At 49.4% G+C, this 23,557-nt stretch overlaps 1 protein-coding gene across 1 annotated transcript; it reads right to left on the reverse strand.

Moving 5' to 3' along the window:
* Window positions 1-9,228: 9,228 nt before the first annotated feature.
* On the reverse strand, window positions 9,229-14,124 carry Prss21 (serine protease 21). The gene is made up of 6 exons (XM_075941688.1): window positions 14,028-14,124; window positions 13,903-13,929; window positions 13,436-13,601; window positions 12,623-12,906; window positions 9,765-9,919; window positions 9,229-9,482 (listed from the first exon to the last, which is right to left on the reverse strand). Exons 1-6 carry the CDS (start codon window positions 14,122-14,124, stop codon window positions 9,243-9,245), a joined length of 969 nt encoding a protein of 322 aa, XP_075797803.1. The 3' UTR covers window positions 9,229-9,242.
* Window positions 14,125-23,557: the final 9,433 nt, after the last annotated feature.

Consider the following 23,557-nt stretch of genomic DNA (forward strand, 5'->3'; position numbering starts at 1 on the left):
GTGTGTGTGTATGTGTCTGTGTGTGTGTCTGTGTGTGTGTCTGTGTATATGTGTCTGTGTGTGTATGTGTCTGTGTGTGTATGTGTCTGTATGCGTGTCTGTGTGTGTGTCTGTGTATATGTGTGTGTGTCTATATGTGTCTGTGTGTTACTGTGGATTGACCCCAGACCACCAATACATTTGGCACATGCTCTCCCACTGAGCTATCAAGGGCCTTTCCTCTCTGTGTTATTTGTATGTGCATGTGGATCCAAGGTACATGACTGTGTGTGCACATGTCAGTGTACATCAGGTGTCTTCTTATTTTTTCTCATCCTTTTTCTTCTCTTCGTCCTCCTCCTCCTCTTCCTCCTCCTCCTCCTCCTCCTCCTCCTCCTCTTCCTCCTCCTCCTCCTCCTCCTCTTCATTTAGTTCCTTTAAGATAAGGTCATACTATAACCCTGGCTGGCCTGGAACTCACTACATAGACTCGATTTATCTCAAATTCACTGAGGTCTACCTCTGACTCCCAAACGCTAAGATTAAAGGCCTGAAATGTTCCTAATTTTTAATTTTAAAAAATTCATGTCTTCGGTGGTTTTGCCTACACATATGTCAGTGCACTAATTTTATGCTTGGTGCCCTTGGAGGCTGTAAGAAGTTATCAGATCCCCTGGAACTGGAGTTACAGACAGTGGTGTTAGCACTGGAGTCCTAGCCGGCTGCTCTGGAAGAACAGCTGCTGAGCCACCTTCCAGCCTTTTATCCCTGTTTTTAGACATCTCTCTCTAGACCTAGAGCTCAGTGGTTCAGTTAGACTGGCTTGTCAACAGGCTCCTCGGATCCTCCTGCCTCTGCACTTTTCCTCCTGTCTGTACTAGTATTATAGCCATATAATAGATAATATATAGCCATATGTGGCTATAAAAGACTGTTGTACCCAGATTTTGGGGGGTGCTGGGACTCAGACTCACATACATGATGGCAAACGCTTTGCCAACTGAACCATCTCTATCTTTCTTCCTCAAGTTCCAAGAGTGTCCCGACCAGCGGGACACGATCGGAACAGGATCAGCCCTGAAGGGGAGGAATGAAAGGGGCAAGAGACACAAGAAATGGACAGCAAGTCTGCATTCTGATCAAGCTGCCAACTTTATTTTTTCTCAGGAGAATTGTATAGCAAAAGGGCAGGGTGAGGGTAGGATGCTGGGATGTCAGGTCTGGAGGCATCCCCTGGCTGATAGGAAGAGATGAGGAGATGCTGAGGGTCTGTAAGTATTTACTAACAAGGGAAATGCTAATGGATCCGCAGGTCTGCCGGGGATCTTAACTCACAGGGAGATGAGGGTGATCCTCGGCCTGGACTTGCCCTACCGAGGCTTCTGAAGAGCTTACTTAGTTTGTGACTGAGATGGCCATAACCAAATACAGGCCTTTGTTTCCAGCACAAGAGCCTCTTCTTTTTCTGGGTGGTGATATTTCTCTCCAGGGCTTAGGCCTTGGGTAGCTTGATCTATTTCCTTTTATCCCTCCTCCATCTGCCCCTACTCAGTTCCTTCTTTTTTTTTTATTGAGAAAAGGAGAAAAAAAAAAACAAGTTTCCACCTCCTCCCAGCCTCCCATTTCCCTCCCCCTCCTCCCACCCTTCTCCCCCTCCCCCCACTCCTTTCTCCCTCCCTCTCCAGTCCAAAGAGCTGTCAGGGTTTTCTGCCCTGTGGTAAGTCCTAGGTCCTCCCCTCTCCGTCCATATCTAGGAAGGTGAACATCCAAACTGGCTAGGCTCCCACAAAGCCAGCACATTACGTAGGATCAAAACCCCGTGCCATTGTCCTTGGCGTCTCATCAGCCCTCATTGTTCGCCATGTTCAGAGAGTCCAGTTTTATCCCATGCTTTTTCAGTCACAGTCCAGGTGGCCTTGGTGAGCTCCCAATAGATCAGCTCCACTGTCTCAGTGGGTGGGTGCACCCCTCGTGGTCCCGACTTCTTTGCTCATGTTCTTCCTCCTTCTGCTCCTCATTGGGACCTTGGGGGCTCCGTCCAGTGCTCCAGTGTGGGTCTCTGTCTCTATCTCCATCCATCACCAGATGAAGGTTCTATGATGATATGCAAGATATTCGTCAGTATTGCTTTAGGATAGGGTCATTTCGGGTTCCCTATCCTCAGCTGCCCAAGGAACTAACTGGGGACCTCGGCTTGGGCACCTGGGAGCCCCTCTAGGGTCAGGTCTCTTGCCAACCCTAAAGTGGCTCCCTTAACTAAGAATTGTGGTTCCGTGCTCCCCTATCCAACCTTCCTTTATCCCAATCCTCCTGTTTCCCCAAGGCCCCACCTCCTTCCCTTCTAACTTTTCTCTCCCCATCTCCCCTTACCCCCATCCCACCCCATACTCAGTTCCTTCTTGAAGGAAGACCCATGAAAGGAGCACGAAGATCTCTGTCCTACACCATCATTTCCAGACTTCACTTCAAGTGACTGAAAAACCCCATTTGAGAGGTCTGGAGAGATGGAGGGATTAGGATAATGACGGAGGAAATAAAGGCTATTTGATACCCCAGCTGAAGCAGAGAGCATCTTCAGGAAGGGTATGGGGTCTCTGGAAATAGTGCCAGGTCATGATTGTCGACAAGGCCTAGAAGCCAGACTGATGCGAAGCCCAGCTCCTTAACCACGAGGGATGTGATGGGTGAGCCTTGGTCTCCACTGTGCTCCCGTCCTTTCTTCCATCACGTGTGGAAACTCGGTGTTGCCATGGAGATCCACAGAGCTTTTTCCACCCGAGTACCCGATGCTATGGTACATTCAGAGTCATTCTCTGTAAAGGACAACGTCTTAGGAAGAACAGATGCATGTCTCTAGGGTGCCAGAGGGCAATACTATGGTGAGCCCCCTCTGGATCACCGAGGAGTCGTGAGAAGGAGCATGAATCCTCCCTACACTGCTTTCCTCACCGTGGTGAATGGATGGAGAGCAAGCAATCCATCTTCCCTTGACCGCTAGCCACCTATTCTGAGTTCTCTCCTTTTGATTAATGATGACCTTTCATGGTTTACATCATTCTCTACTTGACTTTTTTTCCTAATTAAAAAAAAATTTTATTCATTGGAAAAGCATGAAAAGACTCATCAAAACAGAGACCTGCTAGTGCCAGCGTTCTGCAGTGACAGTTCTCTGTCCTCGTCCCTCCTCATCCCTCCTCGTCCCTCCTCGTCCCTTCCACACCCAGCCAGTCCTGACACTGACAGTACTGAGCGTTTCTGTCGCTACCTGCATGTGAGACTTGCTTTCTTGAGTTCCTGTGGGAGCCAGCATGCAGCAAAGTCTTCCCCATCTGTCTGAGCCTCTGCCTGACACTGTTGGCCCACCCACAAGTCCACCGCCAGCTTCCCGACTTCCAGATGGCTCCCGTTTTCTATGAGACTCCCTACTCGCCCTGCCTGGTTCCTGTCCTTCTCCACTCTGCCTCTGCTCCTGATTCCTGTTGAGGCCCTCATGTGCTTACAAACAGTTGCAAAGAATGGCCTTGTTTGTACACAGCCTGGCTCTTTCCAGAAACTAGGGACACTGGTCCCATAAGGATGGCAATGAGGGATGGGCTTCGGAACTAGGAGGGGCCTCCATTACCTGAGCTAGGCGCTATTAATGCCTATACAAGGGGTGGGAAAACTAGAGACGCAAAGGCCAAAGTAGCCTGGCATGTGTTTGAGATAAGAGTGTTTTTCATGTGTTATAATCCTCGGAAAAGTTTTTAAAAATATACTTTGTGACTCACGAACATTTTCAGGTTGGAGCGATGGTTCAGTGGTTAGGAACACGGACTGCAGTGGGCGGTGGCGGCGCACACCTTTAATCTCAGCACTCGGGAGGCAGAGGCAGACGAATCTCTGAGTTCCTGGTCTACAGAGCGAGTTCCAGGACAGTCAGAGCTACACAGAGAAACACTGTCTAACAGAAGAACATGGACAGCTCTTCCAGAGGACCTGGATTCTGTCCCTAGCAGCCACATCAGGTGGCCCACACCACTGACAACTCTAGCTGCAGGAGATTGGGTGCCTCTTCTGGTCTCCAAGGACACTGTACTCACACGAACATTGTGTGTTCATTGTCCCCCTGAGTGGACATGGACATACATAATTAAAAATAAATCTTTCCTTTTTTTTTTTTTTTTTGATTTTTCGAGACAGGGTTTCTCTGTAGCTTTTGGTTCCTGTCCCGGAACTAGCTCTTGTAGACCAGGCTGGCCTCGAACTCACAGAGATCCGCCTGCCTCTGCCTTCCAAGTGCTGGGATTAAAGGCGTGCGCCACCACCGCCCGGCAAATCTTTCCTTTTTTTTTTTTTTTTTTTTTTTTTTTGGTTTTTCGAGACAGGGTTTCTCTGTGGCTTTGGAGCCTGTCCTGGAAAAATCTTTCCTTTTTTGAAGACAGGGTATTACTATGTATCCCTGGCTGGCCTAGAACTCACTATATAGACCAGGCTGGCCTCATAGTCACAGAGATCTATCTGCTTCTGCCTCCCCAGTGCTGAGATTTTTCTGCAATCCTGATGCCTTCCCTGTCGCCAAGGTCAAGAGTCAGGGCATTTGTCTGCTGTCTGCAGCTGCTGATGGCTCCCGAAGCACAGAGTTGTGTTGCCTGGTCCTTCACACGGAGTTCTGACCCTGTCCACACTTACTCCTTACCCTGGAGCAGTTACAGCCCCGTCCCTGATTGGCTGGACAAAGTAGAGGGCAAGGGGCTCTGCACAGCAGCTGTCTTTGACATCTTTGACGGGGCTGGGAAAAGCTCTCTTAGCAGGACACCTGCGCTGTTTCAAGTACTGCACTGGCTCCCTAGGGAGGCTTGTAGCGCAACTCCATCCATGGATGTTGCAGAGGTGAGAGCCCACCTCACCTGCCCTCCCAGCCCTCCTTACATCTCTTCTCTGCAGACACAATGGAAGCTTGGCTGCAGACAGGGCAGCAGGTCCCCTGCTGATGCTCCCGCAGGATCTTTGGGGAAGTGGAGGAGGCCAAAGGGCCTAAGCTCTCGGCAGACCTGCTCTTGGAGCCAGGGGCCTGGAAGGAGCACAAAGGGGGCTTGTGTTCTGTCCCAGCCCAGCCCGGGAGCATTTCTGTGGGTTTGCTGTCACTTCAGGTGCCAAAAGGAGGGTCTGGCTGGCTGAGATTCAAGGAAGTACCCCTTGAGTGGAGGGTGGGGTGGAAGGAACAGACAGTGGCTAGCCAGGCCAAAGGGGATTGTGGGATCTGCCCAGTTACACAAGTAAAGAACAGTTTCATATTGTTGGTATGTGGTAATGGCTGTCACACTTTCCCACATCTATGTGTGAAAATACACACTCGCCCAGCTACACCCACATTGGACAGGTGCAGTCCTCACATACGCAGGTGGGGGGTCCAACCCCAGAGTGTCTTCGTATCCCCTCAGCTACAGAGCTGGCCCTGAGCCTACACTAAGGAATGCTCAACACAGGCCTTTTGTACCTCAGGATCAGGACTCCCCAAAGGGGGATTTCCTGGGCATTTATCAACTGCCCTGGGCACAGCCCAGTCTGCATTGTGCCAGGAACTGGAACAATGCGGCCTTCTCCTCCAACAGAGGTGGACCCTAGGCTGCTGAGTCCTTGTGTGGCAGAAGGTGGTTTTAACACCTGGCCCTGGTATCCCACCTCTCATGATAGAGGACTAGGAAAGACCCCTCTGAACACTCTGGATGAGTGCGTCTCCATCTACGACCCTCTCAGAGCCACACCCACAGGGCCATGCTGGTCAGCTACAGGAAGCTTCTGTTCTCACTTGGAAGCTAGATCCTGGTCTGGTCTTGGGACATTCTGTCCAGAGGGTGATTTCTGGGGCCAAGGAGGAAGCTGGCTCCTCCGTATATCCCCAGCTGATCCCTGGAACCGCAGGAACCAGAGGAGACCGATGGGAGGGGAAGAAGGATCAGAAGCCAAGTGGCATATCTGTACAGGGAGGAACACAGGCTGTCTTTGTATATGGACCTGAGTCTACGCTGCTGGGGGAAGACACTGAGAAGCAACCAGGACTGGGAGACGACATTTCTCCTTACTGAGATAGGTAGCAACCTTCATCAATACTCCCGCCAAGTCCTCTCTCTCTGTGCTGAACGTTTCTGCTACACTCTAACCCAGAAAACTCAGCACTTGATTAGAAAACCAAGGTGCCAATCACATGTATTCCTTCTTTATTAGCACGATTAAAAATCCATATGTGGGTCAGTGAGATGGCTCGGTGGATAGTGGTGCTTGCCGCCAAGCCCGCCAAACTGAGTTCGATCCCTGGGACCCACATGTTGGAAGGAAAGAACTGACTCTTGCAAGTCATCCTCTGGCTGCTTCAAAATAAAAAGCTGGATTGTAAGAGGCGGGGCAAGCCCACCTTCACTCTGGAATGTGAGAGAGTGTGCCCATGTTTTCTGGGTACTTGGTGTTGAAGCACAATAACAAGAGGAGTTATGGGGACACTGCCCCAGCAGCCAGGAGGGAGGAGGTGCTGGGTTGTGAACATGCTTTGGGGTTCTGACATTTTCCTTTCTATCCAGTTTACACCCCAACCCAGCCATGCAACCCACTGGGTCTCTAATCCTCAAGAAAAGTCCCTCCAGCCGCCCTTCTCCTGGTGCCCCGTGGCATAACAGAATAGAAGAGTGGGGGGCGGTAACGGTAAGCAATTTCTGGAGGTCTGATGACTAAAGCATCAAAGGCATAAGGAAGCTGAGGTGTTCTGATGGGACTTGTCCATCATGTGTCCTGGGACCTCACCGAAGCCTTGGTTCTAAACATACAGTGTCCACCGTGCCTTGCATATACCACATACCGCCGTACCACACAAGGCCAATGCTGCCTGAAGGGTCTGGGCTAAGATTCAAGACTATTGTCTTAATAATTGCATTGTTTTGATTTTTACTGTTCATACAAAGTTTTCTGGTCTTACGGAAACATAATAGTTTAATTACAGGAAACAAAGACTTAACTCTTTCCCATATCACTCTTCAGCATGTTAAGTATCAGATTGTTATGCCTTTGGATTGTAGACTAATGGCATCTTATTAGCATACAGGTTTGTATTCAGGAAAAGACGGTTGTGGGGGCTGGGGAGACGGTTCAGTGGTTAAGAATTTTTGTTGCTCCTCCAGAGGCTCAGAGTTTGGTCCCCACCCCCTCATCAGTAGGTCACGATAGCCTGTGACCCCAGCTGTGGAAGAGTTGACACCCTCTTCTACCTCCCCAGCTCACACTCATATACACAACCAATAAATATTTTTTAAATGGTAAAACTTGCATATTCCAAAGAATTGTTTTTAAAAAGTTCTTTGTGATCGATTATTAGTAAATTGGTACACCTATTTTATATACTCACATACTGGGGTCACATAAAATTTTCCCAGTAAGAGACTGGAGAGACAGTTCAGTGGTTAAGAGCACTGTTGCTCTTCCGGCCAAAAGTTTGGTCCCAGCACTTAGATCAGATGGTGGTACCTTCAGCTGCCTTTAGCTTCAGGCCCTGGAGATCCAACACCCTCTTCCAGCCTCTGCATGCAAGTGTTCTCCCATGTACATAGCCCCACACAGAAACACATGCATACACATGACTAAAATTTAAAGAATAAATAGATCTCTTCTAAAAACCTCTCCAGTGACAAAGAGCCAAAAGGAAGAAAGTTACTAAGTCCTGTTCTAGTTAAGGGATCTAGTTAACCCACCCCCAACTCATCACCAACTCTTACACCACTGAGACGCCCTGGGACATCTGCTCTTGTCCAAGCCACAGCTTTCTCCATCGTGGGGCCCACGCTCTCAGCCCCACCCCTCGGCTCCAGCTCTCTGCTTCCCATGGGCTTCCCTAGCTAGAAAAGCTACTTCTTGGCGGCTGCCCGTCTCAGGGTTTCAGCGGGTGTCATTGGCCCCTGACCACACACGTAGGGGGCACTTGGTAGCTGTGAACCGCCTTTTGACTTTGACACATTCCCTTGAGCCTCTTCTCCTAGATGGCCTCTGTCCTCTGGAAATTACTAGTGGATGGAAATAAGTAAAGGCAAAAGCCGTCTCATCCACATCATCGCCAAGGAAAATTTCAGGTTCAGCTGTGCATTTGGGGTTCTAGGGAGCTGCAAGCCCTCAGGCATAATGCTTCCCTTGACTCTTAGCCCAGAGACCAAATGGAAGATGGCCAAACAACGGAGATCTATGAGGAAGCAGAAACACCACAGGAGTCAGAGTGTCCTGTAGCTCTCCTGCACCACATCAATGTTGGCAAGCCTCCCTCCCTCCTTCTGGCTGCCTCTGAACCAAAGATCTAGGCCCATGACTGCTCCCTAATGGACAGTGATGGACATGTAGGTGCCTACCCTATGTGGTCACATAGCAGGGACTTTGGCTTTTCCTGGTTGAAACACAGTTGATGGGGCAGAGTGAGGTTTGCCTAACCACGACCCCTCCCAGAACAAATGTCCTGAAGACTTCAGTTCATGTCCACCTTGTCCCCTTCCTTCCATCTCCTGGGGGTCCTTGGACACGGCAATACAGAACAGAAGGTGGAAGTCCCTGGTTTTGCCCCTCTGGGGTTTGGTCACATCCAGTACCCCAGAGTCTCAGTTCCAGTGCTGTGGGGTGTGATCAGAACAGCTCCCGAGGAGCCTGGGTGTGTTCTGTGGTTGGTGCAGTGCCAGGCACGCTACACACTGGTCCCATATCAACAAAAGATGAGGGTTGCGGATGCACTGACTCCTGGATCAGGATGGGGAAGACCAGAGGACCCCAGAGCATGTCTCAAAAAGAAAACAGAAAGGCTCAGCAGCAGCAGAACTCCCACTGGGCATACTGGGCATACTGGGAAACCCAGCCTGTGCCGTTAGCAGCAGAGCTCCCACTGGGCATACTAGGAAAACCCAGCCTGTGCCACTGGGAGCAGGGACCTTAATCAAGCTGGACTCGCTGTCCTGGATGCTGCTCTTTGCAGAAGGCTCCTGATCCTCCTGCCTCCGTCTCCCATGTTCTGGATTACAGGTGAGTGCTTCCATGCCCAGCCACAAATTGTAGTTTTTGTAATTGCACTAAATGGATGTTACTGCTTAAAGCCGAACTTGATGTGGATGGGCCAAGATTTCGGGGATTAGATACAGGGCTTGAACTGGGAGAAAGGAGGTGCTTATATGGGAAGCCATCCAACTAGAAGGAAAACTATGAAAATATAAGCATGTTTATTAGCAAACATGATACAAAAGATGACAGTATTTTCACAGGTGGGCTCAGGCAGGCCTCAGCAGAGAGGGGACCCAGAACAGAGTGAGAAACAACAGCAGGGGGGCTGGGTCAGGCCTGAGCATCCCATTGCGGATCATGGTCAACCGGATCCAGTTGTAATGATGACTGATGTTGGTGTAGACTCCAGGCCGGTTGGGCCGCCCACAGCCTATACCCCAGCTCACAACTCCAACCTGATACCACACCGTATCCTGGTCGCACACCAAGGGTCCTCCTGAGTCACCCTGAGGAGTAGCACAGGTAAGCCTGGCCTGGGGGGTGACAAGTGGGACTAGGAGGGAGGCCAAGGGAGAGGGAGTGCTGTGGAACTGGCAGATTAGGTAAGGATCTGACTCCCTGCCCTGACAGCCTCAGCTTCTTCATCTGCAAAATGGGGCCACAGTCTATTTCCCAGGGTTGGCCTGAGAGTGAATGAGGTACCTTGTGAAACTCAGCTGGACGGAAGATGGAGCTAGGAATGGTAGGTACTGGGCCCAGAAGCCATGGTGGGGTGCGGTGATACTCACAAAGCAGGCGTCCTTGCCACCAGCAGGATTGCCAGCGCAAACCATGTCCCCCCAGATGTTTATTCGGAAGTCTGTCTTCTGGAACATGTGGTTGCACATGCTGTTGTTGAAGATGGCTACTTGCACTTCCTGGAGAGTGTAGGGAGTTGGCAGACCTGTGGAGGGACAGACAGAGAAATGGCCCCTGGATCCCCTTCTCCTGGCAGGAATGGCATAGGGTGTGGAAACAGGGGTGTCCTGGGGCACCTGCTGTGCCTGAGACATCAATGGTCCCCAGCTGCAGCCCCACACTAACAGCGTGGGTAATTGGCATCACAGGACTTGATGGATGGAGCCACTGTTAATGCCATCTCCAGACTGGGTGGAGAATGTAAGTCCCTGCCTGCGCATGTAACCAAAATGGGCTGTGATGCTGAAGAAATCAGTGGATACAGCAGCCAAATCCTGTAAGACATCCAGGTACTGGACCAGGGGTAGCAGCTCTGTGATGCTCTTTCCTTCTAAGCTTTTCTTAGGCCTGAGCCAAGAGCCTAAAACACCTCCAGGATATAACAGCATCAGGATACATTATTTTAAAAACAGTTCTGGGGAAGAGCCCCCTTACCAAAAGGCACTAGTGAACTGTCGGAGCCGATGAGGACTCCCAGATGTTGGATCCCCGAGTCTAGGCTCCTAGCACTGTCTGACTCAGTGGCAAGGGTGGCAATAGCTGCAGAGGGTGTCTCCTGTCTGCTGGGAGCTCTCTGAGAGCTCAGATCTCCAGCGTGCTCTCAGAAGCCAGAGCTTCCGTTATTCTATTCCACAGAAGAGGAAACTGAGGCATGGTTCAGCCAAATGTCTTGTTCAGCATGTCCCAGCTGCAGGGGGAACAGAGCCTATATCCACACCAGAAGGGCCTGCTGCCTGTGTCTGTGTACTGAGAAGAGAGAAGCCAAGGCTCAAGGAGACAAACACCCCCCAGGCTGCCACCCATCACCATGACCACCTGCTCTGCAAAGGGCAGCGAAATGGACCTGGGTGGGCTCCTGGGCTCACAACCCACTCCTGCCTCACAGGCAGACTCAGCGTCGGGTTCTCTATTCTCCCTGCCAATCCCCATTGAACCTCCTAGTTCTGGGGCCTTGGACACTCTCCATGATACCCACGATTACCTCAGCTATAAAGTGGACATAAAAATACACTATTGCCCAGATGAAATGGTTCAGTGGGTAAAGGCCCTTGCCATCAAGTCTGGTTTTGATCTGCAAGACCCACAACTCTCGGAAGTTGTCCCTGGCTTTCACATATGAGCCACTGTGTGAATTTGCCCCACCCCCATCACATATGAAACAACCAAGGCTGGAGAGAAGGCTCAGCTGTTAAGAGCGCTGACAGCTGTTGCAGAGGACTTGGTTTCAGTTCCCAGCACCCACAAGCAGCTCACAACCACATGTAACTCCAGTTCCTGAGGAGCCAAAACCCTCTTCTGGTCTCTGCAGGTATTGCATGTATATGGTATTCATAGATACACTCAAGCACATAAACACTTAACAAGTAAAATAAATATTTTTGCTTTGTTTTTCAAGACAAGGTTTTTCTGTGTAGCCCTGGCTGGCCTGGAACTCTCTTTGTAGACAAGGCTGGCCTCATACAGAGACCTGCCTGCCTCTGCCTCCTGAGTGCTGGGGTTAAAGGCAGACACCACCACCACCTGGCAATGGCCCTTTAAAAAAAATAAATGTTTTAAAAACAAAACAAATAGATGTGATCCCTTTAAAGCTGCCTGGAGGGATGGCTCAGTGGTTGAGAGCACTTTCTCAGTAATGAGGACACAAGTGGGGACCCCAGCATTGCTAAGAGGCTCAGAAACACCTGTAACTCCAGTCCTGGGGGTTCCACACCCTCATCTGTCCTCTGTGGGCATCTTGTACACATCTGCACATACACTCAGATGCACTCACACGTATATGAATTAAATAAAATATTTAAAATCCCCTTTTAAAAATTACGCTGCTGGGATAGGGAGCCGGGTCCAAAAGACCTAGGTTTAATTTGCAGCACCTGTGTGGCCGCTCACACCTGTCTATAACTCCAGCTCCAGGGATCCGAGACATCCACGTGCTGGCAAAACACCCATGCACAAAAAATAATAATAATAAGATGAATCTTTTAGTTACGCTGTCGCTTTGCTGCACCAGGGTCCCCAAGCCTGTAACAGGGCCAAGCACATGCCATGCAGGAAAGGAGATGACTCTATCACTGCCATTTTCATTAGGGGACGTTGCAGAAACGGGCCAGCTCAGGGAGCAGGCAGGGTCACTCTGGACACAAAGGGCATGCCCAGGCTATAGGGTTGTAAGCCCCAAGGCAGCATGGGATCCGTGCATCTTGGGGGGGAGTGTTCCTGTTGAACTGCAGGCAGGGGTTTGATGATGTCCTCTAAGGACCTCCAAAGGGATTTCAGTGGTAAGTACAGAGTGGAGGGAAATGACTTGGGAATTGTAAGGCATGCACCGTCAGAATCAGGGTGGGGATGGAACAGGCATGGAGGGGCGTGCTTCCTGACACTCATGGATGAGGGTGGCTGCAGAAGTAGAGAGATCATAAATACAATACTGCAAAAGTCACCCTGTGGGTCCTATGGGATCCCCCCACCCCGCCCCTTCAGGCCTCCTGGCACCTCTGAGCTCCAGCCTACACCCTGTCTGGAAGGAAAGGGCTGCCTCCTGTCCTCCTGGCAAGCAGAAGTAAGAAAAATTAATGAGAAAATGTTCCTTGGTGGAGGAGAGGGGCTCACTGCAGCAGCAGAGTCAGGGAGGGGCTGGTGTGGAAGAACGGGGAGGCACCCCGACCCCGACCCCGTCTGTACCCAGACTCACTTTCATCCTCTCCAATAGTCCCCCAGCCAGTCACCCAACAGTCATTTCGGTTCTCAAACTTGAATGTGGAGTTCAGGAGGCAGATGGGCTGGATATGGTTATTGTAGTTGACAGGAGATGACAGCTTCAGTAGGGCGATGTCATGGGGATATGACTGCGTATACTTGGGGCTCAGGAAGATGTCTTCTATCTGGTAACGGTTGGAATAGGCCTGTAGGTTCCAGAGAGATGGCTTGGAAGTCAACTCGCCAAACTGGACTGTCCAATCAAAGGGATCACTATCCCTGCCAGAGAAGGAGAGAGCAGACAGGCCACCTGAGTTCACCTGGGCCTCTCTCTGTGGTGCCTCTGTAAGGCTGCTCATTCTTAGTGTAATTGCCAAGGCCTTCTTATGGGCACAGAAGCCTTCTATAGGAAGCACAGAACCCAGACAGGCTGGAAACAGTTCTTGCTCCTGGGCACTGGGAGTTGGGGAGCAGAAAAGAGGTCTTGCCATTTCTTAGAGCTGTCCTAAAGACAGCAGTTGGGCCTAAGGGAACCCTTGTGCAGACCCCAAAAGATCTGAGCAAACATGGAAAGCAGTGTGGGGATATTTGGGAAGGTCTTGAGGAAGAAAGCGGAGGTAGAAGAGGGACAGAGAATGTCCTGAAAGAACATTCTAGAAGAACTGGGAAAGGGTTCCCTCCTGGGGCATTATGTTATAAATTCTTATGGATTTAGCCCATCACAGCTACTCCTGGGGCTACACTAAAATGCCTACCCAGGCACCAAACTCCCTAGCCCTCAACTGCCCCGGCTTGACCCCACACTCACTTTTGGAAGCAATGGGCAGCTGTAAGCACCCAGCGCCGGTTGAGCAAGGTCGCTCCACATAAGTGGGAACCCCATATGCGCAGGCTCCCTTGCCATGGCCAGCGGCCGAGCTCTGCGTCATCGCCACCCACTATACGTGAAGGGATGGTCCTGTGACCACAGGGTCCTGTGAGGAGGAACAGACTGAGCAGACACACACACACACACACACACCACTCACTCACACACACACACACACCCCCACACACACACTCACACTTTGTAACTGAAGGGCATGGGGAGGGAGGGACGTCCTAAGGATTCGCGGGGACATTCCCACGTGATCCGTGCGCACCTGTCCCCACCCCCACCCCAGGGGCCGTTACTAGAAACACACGAGTTCTGGATCCTGGGGCGAAGGAGAGGAATGGTTGAGGCACACCCCGGTGTAGGCCCACCACGCAGGAAGCATGTTCTGATCGCCTTACCTGACAATACGTCCGCTTCCTGCCATACTGCAATGAAGTGAGAGAATGCGAGACACTTCACCTTCACCTCCCCATCTCCCTGTCGCCGCCCCCAATCCCACAACAGTACCCCCAGAGCAGCTCACAGGGATTCTCTGGTTCCACCTGCAAAAGGGTTGACTGTGAAGCCACCGCCGCCACCACCAGCAGCAGTGGCACCAACGTCTTGCCCCACGCGCCCATGGCCACTTCTCCCGCCACCTGGCACCCCCTCTTACTTCCTGCTGCGCTAGGCCCGCGCCCACTGGGGAGAGGCAGCTCCTTAGGCCCAAAGGCTGTTTGGGGACTATGATGCCCTGGCACTGTCTTCCAGGGCATCCATTAAAGCTGTTGATAAGACACAGCAACCGGTGAACCCGAGCAGACCTTGTGTCATCTGAGCTCAGGGGCGCCCCCTGTCCTCCGCCCACAACTTCGTCCAGGACCGAGCCTCTGACCCTTAGCCAGAGGCCCCCAGGAAGCTCCATGAGCTCTTCTGAGACCTACCCCTCATGGGATTAGCCAAGAACTTGCTCCTTCACAAGACTTTCTTGGCGGAAAGAGAAGGTCCTGGGCAACCGGCTAAGCCCCGCCGGCTTAGGCTGCCCCCTGGCGGCAAGCTCATCTTTGATGGCCTTCCTCCTTGTGAAATTTTTTTTAGAGCATTTACTCTTCTCTATTTTCTTTGATTTTATCCTTGTTTGTTTGCTTTTTTTTTTTTTTGAGACAATGATGCATTTTGTATCCCACTCTGGATTCAAATTTATGCTCCTCTGGCCGTAGCTTCCTCAGTGCCTCCTAGGATTTCTTTCCTTTGCACACACACACATGTGTGTACACATTCACACATGCATGCACACAAAGGCGAAGACTATCAAAAGATTTAAAAATATGGAGATATTTTACTTCAATATTTAATTTCCCACTCTTTTTTAATCTTTTTTGATTTTGTGTTTTTGTTTTGTTGTTTGTGTGTTTGTTGAGACATAGCCTCACTATGTAGCCCCAGCTGTCCTATAATTCTCTCTGTAGACCGGGTTGACCTTGAACTCACAGAGATTTTCCTGTCTCTGCCTCCTGAGTGCTGTGATTAAAGGTGTGCACCATCTTGTCTGGTTTATTTTCTCTTTTAAAAAAAGAAAAATGTTTGTGAGACTGAAGAGATGGCTTGTTGTATGAGGAGGGGAGGCCCCTTGTTTGTCCTGGGCCACCCAGCTAGCTTACACCTGAAATAACCACACAGAAACTGTATTAATTAAAACACTGCTTGGCCATTAACTCTAACTTTTTATTGGCTAACTCTTCCATATTAGTTTAACCCATCTCCATTAATCTGTATATCACCACATGCCAGTGGCTTACCAGAGATTCTTTTTTTTTTTAAATATTATTTATTTATTTGTTATGTATACAATATTCTGTCTGTGTGTATGCCTGCAGGCCAGAAGAGGGCACCAGACCTCATTACAGATGGTTGTAAGCCACCATGTGGTTGCTGGGAATTGAACTCAGGACCTTTGGAAGAGCAGGCAATGCTCTTAACCTCTGAGCCATCTCTCCAGCCCCGCTTACCAGAGATTCTAACCGGAGTCCATCTCAGGCAGAGGATCCATGGCTTCTCTCCCTCTGCCCTTCTTCCTCCCAGCATTCAGTTCTGTTTTCTCCGCCTGCCTAAACTCCGCCCTATCAACTAAGCCAAGGCAGTTTATTTATTAATTAACCAATAAAAGCAACACAGAAACGGAAGAAACTCCTACGCCAATGGCTCAGTGGTTGAGAGCACTGGCTGCTCTTCCAGAAGACCCGGGTTCAACTCCCGCACTCACATGGCAGCTCACAGGATATGGCATCTTCACACAGACATACATGCAGGCAAAGTGCCAGTGAACACAAAAATAAGTAAATCTTTTTAAAAAATGTTTGTGAGTGTCTCTGTGTATGTTCCACTCATGTGTAGCTATCAGAGAGGCAAGAACAGGGTCTCAGATCCCCCGAAGCTGGAGTTACAGGCTTTGTGGGCCAGCTGTAAGTGCTGGAAACTGAATTTGGATCCTCTAGGAGAGCAAGCAAGTGATCCTAACCATTTAGCCCTCTCTTCAGCACCATCACCACCATCTTTAAATTTTATTTTACGTGTATGAGTGTTTTGCCTTCATGTATGTAACATGTGTTGCACATGCATGTCTGGGGCCTGTAGAAGTCAGAAGAGGGTGTTGGATCCCCTGGAGCTGGAGTTACAGATGGTTGTAAACAAGCGTGTGGGTGCTGGGAACCAAATCCGGATCCTCAGCAAAAGCAGCAAGGACTCTCAACTGCTGAGCCCTCTCTCCAGGCCTCAATCCTCTATTTTTAACTTGTATAATTATACATATTTATTTTTTAAAGATTTACTTATTTATTGTGTACAGTGTTTTGCCAGCATGCATACCTCCACCCCAGAAGAGGGTACCAGATCTCATATTATAGATGGCTGTGAGCCACCATGTGGTTGCTGGGAATTGAACTCAGGACCTCTGGAAGAGCAGCCAGTGCTCTTAACCATTGAGCCATCTCTCCAGCCCCCAATTATACATATTTATGGAGTGCAGTGTGGTGTTTCCCTCATTCATTCTTCGTTTCATTTTTCTGTTTGTGTGTTTTGAGAAAGGGTCTTTCTATGTTCTGGAACTTGCTATGTAAAACAGACTGGTTTAGAACTCCTGCCTCCCTACTGCTGGGGTTAAAGGCGTCTAGTACCATGCCTGACTAGCATGGTGTTTCACTATAGATACAAAATGTGCAGCATCAGATTAGAATAAATGGCAAATCCATACTATCAAACGTTCATCTTTTCTTGTGTTGGAAATATTGAAAATGTTCTCCACTATTCTGAAATAATCAGTAAATTGCTGTCACCCATAGTTCCCCTCACCTTGCTATGGCACTTGCTACCCCGGCCCCCTAGTGCTCACCATCCTCCACCATCCCCCTCTCCCACACTTCCCAGACTCTGGCTAGCACTATTTTGTTCTGTACTTTGAGATCAACTTTTATGGCGTTTGATTTTTGTTTAGGTTTGGAGAGGTATGTTTGTTTTATTGCGGTGGGATGGACCTCGGGGCCTTGTACCTTCTAGTATTTATCATTTAATGCATTTGTACAGCGTCCTGGAGTCTCATCCATGCTGTGAACAACTGACCGAATAATGTCCATGCGTGTAGTAATATGGGCGGCGGGGCCGCCTGCCCAGCTAGCTTTACCCGAAATAATTACACAGACACTGTATTCATTTAAACACTGCTCTGGCCCATTTCTAATCATCTGTGTAGCGCCCCTAGGTGCGCTTACCGGGAAGATTCTAGCCTAAGTCCATCCTGGGTCGGAGCTTCATAGCGTGCGTCTTCCCTGGAGCAGGTAGCATGGCGTCTCTCCTGAGGCGTCTGCTCCGGAGAGCAGAGCTGTGGAGTCTGAGCTCACTTCCTCTTCCTCCCAGCGTTCTGTTCTGTTTACTCCACCCACCTAAGGGTGGGCCTATCAAATGGGCCTAGCAGTTTCTTTATTGCTTAGCCAAAGAAATCAACAGATTGATATATGACACTCCCACATCACTTCCCCTTTTTCTGTTTAAACAAAAAAAGGAAGGCTTTAACCTTAACATAGCAAAATTACATATAACAAAACAGTTATCAAGTAAAGTTACATCAGAAACATTTATACATATAACAAAATTGACCGTAAATCTCTATCAATAAAGCGAAATCTATACTAATGCAAATTATTCATGTCTATATCATATCCCCCTTTAAATGTAAAAGAACATTTATAAACCATATTTGGGAACATGGGCGCAGTTTTTTCTCTCCAAACTGCTTCCTGCTGAATGGGGGCGTCGTTAATTAGGCCTTTCATGGTATAACCTGTGTGCCAGGGTCATCTCAGTTGGCAGTTGAGTGAAGCAATTTTCTGAAGATGTTCATAGCAACCCTTCAGGAGGACGTGGTCCATCATACCAAATCGGAATAGAAGAAATCCATAGAGTCTCATCCTCTGTGAAAACAAAAGAAGAATCTCTTTTCCAAAGTATCATATCCTTAGATCCAAATTCTGAAATCATACCCTCATGATATCCGTTCTGGTTCCACTGGGCAGTCCATATAATGAAATGTCTGTCTGTACTTAGCTCCTTTACAGTCAAAAATTTTAAAGAAAACACAATGTACATAATCCAGACTCTCTGTGAATTTTCCATCTTTACGCGGCTTATTTTTACTCTATCACTTTACTTTATTCTGTCTCTTTAAAGACTTTACTTTTACTTTTTTCTTTTTAAACCATTAACTTTATTCTCTATATTCCTTTTCTTCTCTCTCCCAAGCCTACGTACATTCATCCAACAGTGTGACTCGTTTAGTGGTCTGAATCTGTCCTATTGTGAATCTGCAATTTTTTACTATCCAGGAGCACTTTTGATTTGCGCCTTTAAATCACTAGGCGCTTAAGAATCTCAGCTGTGACATTCCTAGGTTAACTTTTTGCTTTTTTTTTTTTTTGGTTTTTCGAGACAGGGTTTCTCTGTAGCTTTGGAGCCTGTCCTGGAACTCGCTCTGTAGACCAGGCTGGTCTCGAACTCACAGAGATCCACCTGCCTCTGCCTCCCGAGTGCTGGGATTAAAGGCGTGCGCCACCATCGCCCGGCAACTTTTTGCTTTTTGAGCGTATATCTTTGACCTGTAATAACCCTGTAGACCAGGCTGTCTTTGAACTCTCAGAGATCCGCCTGTCTCTGCCTCCCAGGCATTGGGATTAAAGGCGTGTGCTACCACACCTTGAACTCACAGAGATCTGTTCGTCTCTGCCTTCTAGGCACTGGGATTAAAGGCGTGTGCTGCCACACCTTGAAGTCACAGAGGTTTACTTTAAGAATTTTAACTTTTAGTCTGCATATATTTTAACACACAGTAAACCATTTAGAAATTTTCATTGTCTTTGAATCTCTCTTTACTGTATGTCTCTCTTTTTCTGACCACATGAGTCTTTAATTTACCAAACAATCTCAGTAGGACTAAAGCCGTGGCTTTGACGGCTGGATCCTTAGCTTTCCAGCCTCATGGCTGAGGTACTGGCTGTAGCCATGTTTATAGCCACAACTGGCTTTTCAAGGTCCCTGCCAGCCAGCAAGCTACAACAGACAACACTCAAGTCCTCTCTCAGTAGCCGGCCCTCCTGCCTCAAACAGTCAGAGTTTGCCCTGGCAGGATGGCCCAGAAAGCCGGCATTTTTAAACGCGCAGCTTTTTTCCTGCTATGGCTGAAAACCGAAAAGCATGCGTTCAGCTTTTCGCCAACACCGTTTAAGTGTTTCGTGGCAGGACCTCTTAATGAGCTGCAGGCTTTGCAGCTAAAGCTGAGTCAGGAAGCCTCTCTTAGATGAGGCACTTGCTTGCCTCTAGCAAGCAAAGTAGACCAGAGATATTGTCACAATCAAGAAAACATGCTTTACTCTTTCCCAAGCTTTCTCAGGCTTTCAGTGGGTTCAGTTAGCCACACATCTGGGCGTCATTTGTAGTAATATGGGCGGCGGGGCCGCCTACCCAGCTAGCTTTACCCGAAATAATTACACAGACACTGTATTCATTTAAACACTGCTCTGGCCCATTTCTAATCATCTGTGTAGCGCCCCTAGGTGCGCTTACTGGGAAGATTCTAGCCTAAGTCCATCCTGGGTCGGAGCTTCATAGCGTGCGTCTTCCCTGGAGCAGGTAGCATGGCGTCTCTCCTGAGGCGTCTGCTCCGGAGAGCAGAGCTGTGGAGTCTGAGCTCACTTCCTCTTCCTCCCAGCGTTCTGTTCTGTTTACTCCACCCACCTAAGGGTGGGCCTATCAAATGGGCCTAGAGTTTCTTTATTGCTTAGCCAAAGAAATCAACAGATTGATATATGACACTCCCACATCACATGCGTGCGTCTACACCACATTTCTTTGTCCATTCATCCATTGGCAGATATCTCTGTGGATCGGTGTCTTGGCTGCTGGGATTGGCCCTTCAAAGGCTCAGGCTCAAGTTCTGGATTGAACCCTTTCTTCTTCGTTTTTCAATTGATTTCTTCACTAATATACAAAGTAAAGGGAGGGTTATGTTGCCATTCCCGTCCTGTGAGCGTCATTATTCTGTGTTCACACTCACCTGTGTTCTTCTCTCCTGGCCCCTCCCACCGCTCTCCTCCCAAATAACTCCTCAGAATATTAGTGGAGGGCAGAGGAGGCTTAGCGGGTAAGAACACTGGCTGCTTTTGCCAAGGATCCCAGTTTAGCTCCCAGCACTCACATGGCAGCTCACAAACATAGCTAAATCCAGTTCCAGGAGATCTGAGCCCTGATACATGTGGTACACATACATACAGACAGACAGACAGACGGACCCATACATATATACACATACATACATACATACACAGACAGACAGACAGACAGACCCATACATACATACACATACATACATACACATACACACAGGCAAAGACTTTTGTTTTGTTTTGTTTTGAGACACTATCTCACTATGTAGCTCTGGTAGTCCTGGAACTTGTTCTGTAGACCAAGCTGGCCTCAAACTCACAGTGATCCTCCTGCCTCTACCACCTGAGTTCTGGGGTTAAAAGTGTGCGCCACCACGCCCTACTGAGGCAAAGACTCTTACAGAGATTTTTGATTTAAAAGGGAGTAGAGCATTCAAATGAAGATCCACTTGAGTGAAAACGAGTGATGTTCATCTTGCTCTGGTTACAGCCTCTCTTCTCTCTCCTCCACTTATTCTGCTTCCTTCTCCCCGAATAGTCCTCTATGTTTTCTTATATACGAATTGATTTTTTTAAGGCATTTTTATTTTATGGGTCAGAAGAGATGGCTCAGTGGTTAATAGCACGTATTTCTCTCCCCAAGACCCAAGTTCAGTTCCCAGCACCAGTGTTGGGCATCTCACAGCTCCCTGTGACAGCAACTCTAGGCCTTCTGGCTTCTCGGCACACACACATAAATATAAGCAAAAGACAAAGATTTTAAAGTTTAATTTTATGTGTTTAAATTTTTGCCTGCATGCCTGTACGTGCAACAGATGCATATATGGAACCAGCGGAAACCAGAAGGAGGCATCAGATCCCAGGAATTGGCAGTACACCATCTGTAATGAACCCAGGACTTCTGAAAGAACGGGTGCTCTTAACTGATGAGCCGTCTCCATACCTAGGGATTTTGTGAAATCATGTGTATAGGTGGGGAGTCAGGAGTATGTGTATGTGAGTGTAGGTACCCTCAGACTCCAGAGACATCAGATCCCCTGGAGCTGGAGATGGATGTGGATGGTGGGAACCAAACTTGGGTCCTCTGCAAGAGCACAGCCACCGAGCCTCACTCCAGCCTCCCTGGATTAAATACTGATGAAGGCTGATGCTGTCTTGGACACACTTGGGAGTCTTTCAATTTGAGTTTGATCCTGGAACCCACCTAAAGATAAAAGGGGAGAACAAACCTGCAAAATGCCGTCCCCTGACCGCCACCCTTGAGCTGCTGCAGGTGTAACACCGCACACCATGCTGTCCCCTGACGGCAACACTTGGCTGCGGCAGTGTAATACGGCACACCATGCCGTCCCCTGACGGCAACACTTGGCTGCGGCAGGTGTAATACGGCACACCATGCTGTCCCCTGACGGCAACACTTGGCTGCTGCAGGTGTAACACCGCACACCATGCTGTCCCCTGACGGCCACCCTTGGCTGCGGCAGTGTAATACGGCACACCATGCTGTCCCCTGACGGCCACCCTTGGCTGCGGCAGTGTAATACGGCACACCATGCTGTCCCCTGACGGCAACACTTGGCTGCGGCAGTGTAATACGGCACACCATGCGTCCCCTGACGACCACCCTTGGCTGCGGCAGTGTAATACGGCACACCATGCTGTCCCCTGACGACCACCCTTGGCTGCGGCAGGTGTAACACCGCACACCATGCTGTCCCCTGACGACCACCCTTGGCTGCGGCAGTGTAATACGGCACACCATGCTGTCCCCTGACGGCCACCCTTGGCTGCGGCAGGTGTAATACGGCACACCATGCTGTCCCCTGACGACCACCCTTGGCTGCGGCAGTGTAATACGGCACACCATGCTGTCCCCTGACGACCACCCTTGGCTGCGGCAGTGTAATACGGCACACCATGCTGTCCCCTGACGGCAACACTTGGCTGCTGCAGGTGTAACACCGCACACCATGCTGTCCCCTGACGGCCACCCTTGGCTGCGGCAGTGTAATACGGCACACCATGCTGTCCCCTGACGACCACCCTTGGCTGCGGCAGTGTAATACGGCACACCATGCTGTCCCCTGACGGCAACACTTGGCTGCGGCAGTGTAATACGGCACACCATGCTGTCCCCTGACGGCAACACTTGGCTGCGGCAGTGTAATACGGCACACCATGCGTCCCCTGACGACCACCCTTGGCTGCGGCAGTGTAATACGGCACACCATGCTGTCCCCTGACGGCAACACTTGGCTGCGGCAGTGTAATACGGCACACCATGCTGTCCCCTGACGGCAACACTTGGCTGCGGCAGGTATAACACCGCACACCATGCTGTCCCCTGACGGCCACCCTTGGCTGCGGCAGGTGTAATACCGCACACCATGCACATACATAATAATAAAATGACTAATTCATTAGTAACTTTCTTGTCCAGGGGTCAAGAAAAGTGTATGAAAGGAAAAGAGACACCACCGGGCTGTCCATCTCAGGATCCCAGTGACCTGTGACCCCTGGAGGAAGTCTGTATTAGTTTCCTCTTGTTATAATCAAAACACCAAACAGAACTTGAGGGAGGAAGGTTTTGTATCAGCTCACAGTTTGAGAGGTGTGAGGCTGTCATGGCAGGAAAGGTGTGGAAGAGTCAGTGCACAGTTTGAGATACGACAGGCTGCTTTGGCAGGTACAACACACAACAGGTGTGGCAGAGTACAACAGTTCACACCACAGAGGGCAGAAAGCAAAGAAAAAAAAGAAAGCAAGATACAGCCCTAAAAGGACGGCGCCCCAGTAAAACCATTCCTCCTGCTGGGTCTCAGCCTCCAGCTCAGTTAGTTAGCTTTTTATATTGGGATAAGACACCATGACCCATGCAATTTCCAGGAAAGAGAGTTTATTTGGGGCTTACAGTTTCAGAGGGCTAGAGACCATGACCATTGCGGCAGAAACATGTCTGCAGGCAGACAGGCATGGTGCCTGAGCAGCAGCTGGGAGTTCACATCTTGAGACACGAGCACGAGCCAGAAAGAACTAACTGGGAATGGTGGAGTCTTTTTGAAACCTCTAGGGCTGGAGAGATGGCTCAATGGTTAAGAGCACTGCCTGCTCTTCCAGAGGTCCTGAGTTCAATTCCCAGCAACCACATGGTGGCTCACAAGCATCTGTAATGGGGTCTGGTGCCCTCTTCTGGCCTGCAGACACACACAGACAGAATATTATATACATAATAAATAAATAAATATTTAAAAAAAAAAGAAGCCTCCAAGCCCACCGCCTGTGGCAGACCTCCTTCAACAAAGCCACACCTCCTAATCCTTCCCAAACATTGCTACTAATGGGGGAACCACATATTCAAATATATGAG

Source organism: Microtus pennsylvanicus, chromosome 11 (genome assembly GCF_037038515.1).
Source record: "Microtus pennsylvanicus isolate mMicPen1 chromosome 11, mMicPen1.hap1, whole genome shotgun sequence".
NCBI classification, from domain to species: Eukaryota; Metazoa; Chordata; class Mammalia; order Rodentia; family Cricetidae; genus Microtus; species Microtus pennsylvanicus.